Source organism: Pygoscelis adeliae, unplaced genomic scaffold (assembly GCF_000699105.1).
Source record: "Pygoscelis adeliae isolate BGI_AS28 unplaced genomic scaffold, ASM69910v1 Scaffold34, whole genome shotgun sequence".
Classification (NCBI taxonomy): Eukaryota; Metazoa; Chordata; class Aves; order Sphenisciformes; family Spheniscidae; genus Pygoscelis; species Pygoscelis adeliae.
The window spans coordinates 6,021,274-6,028,756 of NW_008824658.1; the positions used below are offsets into that span (position 1 = coordinate 6,021,274).

The window sequence follows — 7,483 nt, forward strand, 5'->3', positions numbered from 1 at the left end:
GTGCCATTTGTTTATGTTTGTGGTGCTTTCTAAACATCAGCTTCCCCAGGTTTATTTTTAACTTTGTAATCACAGGATAGATGAATTTATCTTTAGAAAAATGCAGAGCCAATTTAACATGGGTGAGGATTACGAGGCCGAGTGTGGAAATCTGTAACCGAAGCCCTATAATCTGGAAGGTAACATGCTGGAGAGCATCCTTGACAGCAGGATTTAGAAAAACTGCCAGCTATTACAAAAAGAAACGACTACAGGAGCTCCTCCAGTGCAGAGCTGAGTACTGCTGTATATGCAGGCAGCCTGTCTTTGACTGTGCCTTATTTTTCCCTTTAGGAGCTCAGTCCTTTAAAAAGATCATGGAGATCGTACGTGGTCCGGTAATGCGGTCTTATCTTTTAGGTGACACGTGTACAATGGCAGACTACAGCCGGCTCAAAAGCATCCTCCTGGACCTGCAGGCTCATCGGCAGAGCCCGCTGAGCAGCCTGGCCAAGGACAGAGTATCCCAGAAGCGCTTCTTAGTTGAAGATATGTTTAAGCACTTGGATATAAACAGTGACGGGCATCTCAGCAGCTCTGAACTGGCTCAGGTGGGTTTATTGTTCGATGAAAATGGAATTATGAAGTAGATTGCATTTTTCATTCAAAGTGTGAATTGAATGTAATGCAGCAGCACTCTTGTGAGAACGGTCGTTTGTAACTGTCCGGCCGGCAGCAGGTAAAGGAGAAAAATCTACTACAGCATGCGAGTCTCTCTCTGCACCTCTGGGGAGATGGTGTTGTCTCAAACATTTGAAGCTCCTCTACAAACAAAAAACACGGCAGCTTTCCAGACCCATCCATACTCCTGAAAATAGATACTAATCCTCGCTGCTAACCGTTATCTTCTGAAGTATTTCCAGCTAGCCGGCTTGTGGAGAATTAATTTGGATTTTTTAGGTGCATGTAAGTTAGGCAGAAAGCTCTTAATTCTTCCTCCCTGCCTTCTGGACCGTGCATTAGCATGTAGTAACATGACAGCAAAGTTGGAATATTTTTTAACAGGTTTATTTTCCAAAAATCCCTAGGCAGATGCTGAAATGTTGATTAGCAGAACCTAATGATGATAGAAAAGGTGAGAGCTTGAAAAAACCCTGTTATTTCTAATTATGGGCATGCTGTGCTGTTGGAATTCATCTAATCGGTAAAATGAACTGAACGTGCAGCCCAGGCACTCGAGCCGATTACTCTGTCCCCTGAACTTGCTCTTTGCACACGCAGACCTCAGAAAACAGTCCTGTAAATACGAGAAAAAGCATTATGCCAGATGTGGGAAAATGTTGTCTTTTCTTTTTCATTGTGTCATCCATGAGAAGAATTAGAAGGAAACGCCTTTTAAGAGCCTTTTGGAAGCCAATACCTGCCTGGGACCTGTTCCAGTTTCCAAAGCTGGTACTTCACCCTTTGCGGGAGCATCTCATCTGCGCTCATGCTTCCCAGCAAACATGAAGTGCGTCGCAGTTCCAGCGTGTAAATGCAAGCTGTGAGCAAGCAGGAGGACAGATGCAAGCTCGCTCCTCCCTGAGCTCGCTCCTGTGTAGGACAGTTTGCACTGAATTTTAATCCTCAGGCTGTTGACATGATGCACGATCCTTTCTGCACAATGCAAAGTGTCAGCGTGAATTCCCTTAGATCTCAGCTATGAATATACAATACTTCATCTAAATGCAATGATTTTTTTATAAAGACATGGGTAGGTATAAGAAAACACTTTTATCTGAATTCAAAGCCAGCTTTTGCATAGTGACATCTAAGTGTCTGTTCTACTCTCCAATTTTTTTCCCCTTTATACATGAAACTTATTCCATCAGGATATTAAAACTCAACTTGCATGGAAATAAAGGTTTGGCAGCCTGCAAGCCATTACCATTAAGAAGAAACAATGACCTGCATTTTAAAGGAGCAGGATTCAGTGCTTTAAGGTCTGCCGCAAAGTTACTATGGGCTTCATTTGCAGATGTGCTTGGAGCCCAGGTCTCTCTCACAAGAGCAAGCATAGACCTTGGCTACTATTTTAATTCTTCTCACTGTTATCAAAATCGGTAAATGCGCTTACACATCTGGAGCCCGCTTCAGTTTGATGGACCAGAATAACTTCAGCCCTCAGCTAGGAGCCCTCTCACTCAAACATCCTCCACAAAGGCTTGCCATCAGCATTGCCGAGTTGACAGCACGATCACCTCTCAAAAGACAAAATAATGCCAGTTAATGCAGACTACAGATAAACCAGGAATACTTTTAATCCTGAGCTGAGTGGCACTGACCTTGGGCCCCTTGGTGGGAGTCCCAGCTTGGTGGGAGTCCCAACATAACTCCCAGTCTTCAGCTCCTTGGCTGAAGTCCCAACCGGGCTGAGGACACGTCTGCAGGGCAGCTCTGGAGCTCGCACAGTGACAGTATTCACAGTTGATGTGTAGCGTGTCAAGTCTTTATTTTTCTTGTTAGCTCTAACAACAAGGTGATTTTCATGTGCTCTTATGTGACCAGTTTATTCACCCAGTTTTCAAGGAATTTTTTTTTTTTAGGTAATGAGCAATTTTTAATTTTCCGTGTTACAGACAACAGAAATTGTCTTGCCTTGTTAGGTAGATTTGTGATTGATTTGTGCTGGCTCTTTAATTTGGAGATCTCTGCAACTTTAAAAATCCCCCAAAGACAGGAATTTCATTGCCCATGGGTGGAGGCAGCTGAAATGAACGTGGTGCAGTGGGATCTCGTTCTCTCTGGCTGCTGGATGAGCTGCTGCTGTGCATTTTCTTTGTTTTATTTAAAAGAAAAATAGTCTCTTGAGCACTCTAACCGTGTCTGCAAGGAAAAATTCAAGGCAGGTAACATGTACTGCTGCAGAAAAAAGTCATTTTTAAGATCTGAAGAGGGATCTTGAGGAGGCTCATTGCAGTGGGATTTACCCCAAAGGAGAAACTGGAAGCAGAATCCCTCCAGAGAGGGCAGTCCCACATCGGGGCAGCACCTAGCACTGGGAGGTGGTGAGGATCTTTGCCCACTTGTTTGTTCTCCACAACAGAATTGCTTTGAGCAAAAAGATGGCAGCAGATAGTCCATCCCCCTCTATTTAGAGCTGCTTTACCTCCTGGCTGCTGGCAGACCCTATCGAATAGTTTCCCTCCGGACCCAGCAGTGTGAAATGCCCGTGTAGTTTTGCGGCCGTGGGTGTGCAGGGCTATTAACAACGGTGGTAATTGGAATGTTATTTCCATTTAAAACATTAATGTATTTTAAAGTCAGATTCATAAATCTACTGAATTTGTTGCAGTTGAAGTGTTTTGTGTTGGATTTTTTTTTTCTGGATGTTAAATCAAAAGGACTAGTAAAAACTTGTCAGTCTTATGAGAAGTTAATCAATTTTCAATACAAAGGTAGACAAAGGGAAATTTCCATCTTTAGAAGATTGATCTTTGGAAGTTATGGTTGATCTCACTTTTATTGAACATTTTCACTTGGTAGGTGAAGGGTCATTTTTTTAGTAGTATTACTTTAAATTGCTTCAATATAATGGGCCAAGACTAGAATAGTAAATAAAAGAGTCTCTGAACTACAGCAAAAAGCCTTCCTGCCCAGAAGATGCAACATTTCAGCAGTTTTCTTCACGTTCTACAGTAACATAACATTTTCATTATGCTTAGGTCTGATTTTGGCTATTGGCTTAACTTGGATGTACGACTTCTAAAGGTCTCTTTGTTTTTAATGTGAAATGTTTACAATACATAAAAAACAAACTGTCGGGGCTGGAAAAAACACATTAGTGTTGAATACACCATCCACGGCTGCCCATTGTCCTGAAAACAAGGAAGACAATTTTGTCCTTACCTACAGAGGAGAAAGGAGAAACAGAATTTCCTTTTTCCCTGTTGAATATTTATTTTTCAGTACGTTTGCAAAGTGAAAACGCGTTTCTGTGCTGCTGCTGAAGGAAGAGGGTCCTCGCCCTCACCAGTCCATGGCCCATGAATTGCTGCAGGAATGTGAATATCAGATGTATGTTGATACAAAGCAAATGTGTAACAATAGATACGATATATCTACTTATATCTCCCCAAAGGAATGGAAAATCTGCTGGGTGAGCCAGGGCAACAGTCTGTAGCTTTACGTTACATGTAAGATTACCTGTTCTCTTTGCTACAGCTAATGAAGAAGGAGGACCTGGAAGATGATTTATTGGATTGTACACTAGAAGACCTTCTCCGGTTTGATGATTACAACAATGACGGCCGCTTAACCCTGCAGGAGCTCTATACAGCCTTCCGTGAGTCCCGACGCTTTTGTCTGTCCTGGGTGTTGAAAGCATGTGAATATCTGTGATGGCAATGTTGTCTTCCCAGACACGGTCAGCAAAGATAATCCCTTTTTGTATTTAATGCCATGAAAATACTATGGAAGGCTTGTTTCTAAAGGTTACTGTGCTCCAAAGAATAAGCATGAACTAGGAGGCTGATAAAAGTGTGTGGGGCTTACTGTTTTCTTGTGTATTTTGTTTTGCTTCTTGTTGATGGCAATGGAGACATGTTGGTGAACTGGCCAGGTCTGTAGACCTGAGTATGTGGTTTCCGAGTAACTCTGAGGAAACAGGGTTGAAACCTGTCCAAATGTCCTGTGGTAATGTGAGTTAGTTTGCTGTGGGGAAGGTGTTTTACTGAATATTCTGCCTGGAAATGGTGTTTTCTGCATTTTGTTTCCGTGTTAGTAAGTGGATTATGGTGTGCAATCTCGATACGTACCTCAGCACCATTTGCAAGGATCCCTAGATCACTGAGCTACTTAAACAGTGTGAAGAAATAAGTACTTGTGTTGTCCCATTTATCTTCCTAACTTTATGTTCATGCTTTAAGTTAAGCATTCATTGAAGTCCTTCCCTGGAAAAGGCCTACGTTGTCTCCTTCACCTGGATGATAAAAAGTTTTATTGATGCCTGTCCCTTTGGGATACTAAAAAAGAAAGATAGACAGACAATGTGGGGGGGGTTTGCAACAATCAGGATAGTGAGCTACAAAGTACTTGTGTGTGGTTCATTAAAGACATTGTTAATGCTCTTTAAACAAAACCAGGATTCAGCCGTTGAACTGCTGAGTGCAGGCAAAAGGCCGATAATGAGCTGGTTACCTCTTAAGCTGGATTCTCAAATCTTTGCATATGCCATTTTAAAGAAAAAGTAATTTCAGTACCTCTTGATTTCACTTTCTAAACTGGGGCACCCTGCTCCAGTGCCTGCTCGGTGGGAAAAGCTTGGTGTGCATGAGGGTCACCGTGTGTCCCGCACCAGCACATTCCTCATTGATGCTCTTTAGTGAGCCACGATGCTAATGCCAAACCTCTATTTTTGCCAAATATCCTGTTTTCTAAAAAGAATGGTTTCTGTTTTCTTGACTTCTGGCTTTTCATAAAGAAAAAAAACTTTGGATAATAATGTTTAAAGTGCTTTAAAATTAGCCTCAATTGTCACCTTGGACCTGTTTGAACCGCATATGCATTTAATTCAACAGAGCACACTCAAACCAGCAGATATACAGTAAAACATAAAACCTCATACATTAAGAAGGCCATAAAGTGAATTAACCCAGCTATAAAGGCTTGACACGCAGTTATTTGGGAGCGTATTTGGATCAATGGGTTCTCAAAGTCACAGAAACTCAAAGCTAAATTCCAAGAGTCGTTTGTATGAGTTTTTGGTTCAGTGAATTTTAAGTAGGCAATGAAAATAAGACAGGTACAAAATATTAGCCAATGAACAGAGATAGTAATCGATAAACTGCAAAAATATTGTAACAAAACCCCAGGCGTAACAACGAGTGTCTATCAAAAGGTTTTTGTATATGAAAAGAATTGTTCTCCATCTGAAGCTGAAAATCAGACTTATTCTCCGTTTTCAATTTTCCCAGAATCTCCACTTTTATCGAGAGCAGTTAATGGCTCATCAGTTTTTAATTTAAAAACAAAATTTATTGCTTGTGACTTTAGAAATTTTGGGGTCTCTGTAAGTGAACTTTAGTGCTTGAGGAAAGTATATCTTTTTCCTTTACTTTATTGCACAATGTAGGAAAAACATCTCAAAAATACTTCAAACACTTGTCTTAAGCGCACACTTTGGTTCGCAGTCCTTTAGGGGTTTATGAAATTTGTGCTTCATTATGAGCCAGAATTTGGCTTGCAACAGTAGTTTAAAGGTACAACATCCCGCACATTTTTCATATTTGTGGCCCATTAGGGTGATCCTTTTGTTGCTTGAAATTCACCCAAGCCACTCATTTTTGCATGCTGGCAGCAGGCTGAGGGGCTGGCTGCTCAGCAAGCCGAGGAACATAATTACCAGAATTCAGTGACATCAGAAAGTCTCAATGTAATTTATCCTCTCAAAAACTCTGTTACATCTGTTTCAGTGCACCGTGCTCTGGTATAGTGTCACAGTGTTGGAAAGGTTTGAACATGACCTTGATAATGTGAAGAGCTTTCCAATTTGTTGTTCTTGTGCTGCTTTAGAAGTTGCATTTCATTTTCAGGAGTCTCGTGGCCTTTCTGTAACTTACAGAGCCACAAAAGGGTCCCTTTCTTTCACCCTGTGTGTGTGTCTTGCTTTCTCTTGACCCATCGTCCCTCTTCAAGATCCACGGAGATTCAAAGGGCGTTTTTGATCCTCATCCATGTCGATCAGCTGTAAATGAATGAAAAGTGCATGGATGAGAGGAATCCAATCTCTTACCTTTTTTGAAACGTGGTTTCACCATGACAAGCACTACATCTAATAGGTGCTGGTTTTAATAATCGTTTCTAATCATGCTAATCATTTACATACACGTCTAATGCACAGTTTCAGATTATGGACAGAAATAGCGGTCCTCCTACTAACCCTATCTAATGCATCATCTTTCTTCTGATTTTCTGAAAGTTCTTTTGTTCCTGAATCCCAAGAATACACCTTTTAGGACTTTGCCCATGTGTATGGGGATAATTAGACATTTTTATTAACACAGGATTAAAGTATCACTTTTCGAATTGCCTTAATCATACATAAGTAATGTATGAGACGAATGAAATGCTCTCCTGGCAGGTCTGGCAAGAACAACTTGTAGGTATCTTGTAATTTCTCATTAATAGATTTTATCAGATAAGCAGGCTCAAGACCATAGTTTAAAAAAAAATCATTTTTAATATGGTGATCTCAAGATTTTCACATTCCAAAAATAGGGAGAGTGCTAGCAAGTATATTTGTCTGTTGTCTTTTCTTTATATTGTCACAAAGATTCAATAAACGAGTAATAAATGAAAGGCTTAGTCGTCATAAGAGCTAAAGCAGAGCATGCATCTAATTGATCGGCATGGAGATAGTCTGGTGAATTGGCAAGCACATCACCCGGCTGAGTCATAGTTTAAATATGCTCAGACCACTGATTTTTGGATATAACTGCTGGAACCGCATCTGACTGGAGGTCAC

The 7,483-nt window shown here is 41.0% G+C and overlaps 1 protein-coding gene across 2 annotated transcripts in view; it reads left to right on the forward strand.

The window, feature by feature from the left end:
- Positions 1–7,483, forward strand: part of FSTL4 (follistatin-like 4) — a 231,988-nt gene that overhangs the window by 122,543 nt on the left and 101,962 nt on the right. For both annotated transcript variants that reach the window (XM_009322721.1, XM_009322722.1), the window contains exons 4-5: positions 400–590; positions 4,183–4,303. In XM_009322721.1, coding sequence (XP_009320996.1) covers positions 400–590; positions 4,183–4,303 — 312 coding nt within the window. The remainder of the gene's footprint in view (positions 1–399; positions 591–4,182; positions 4,304–7,483) is intronic.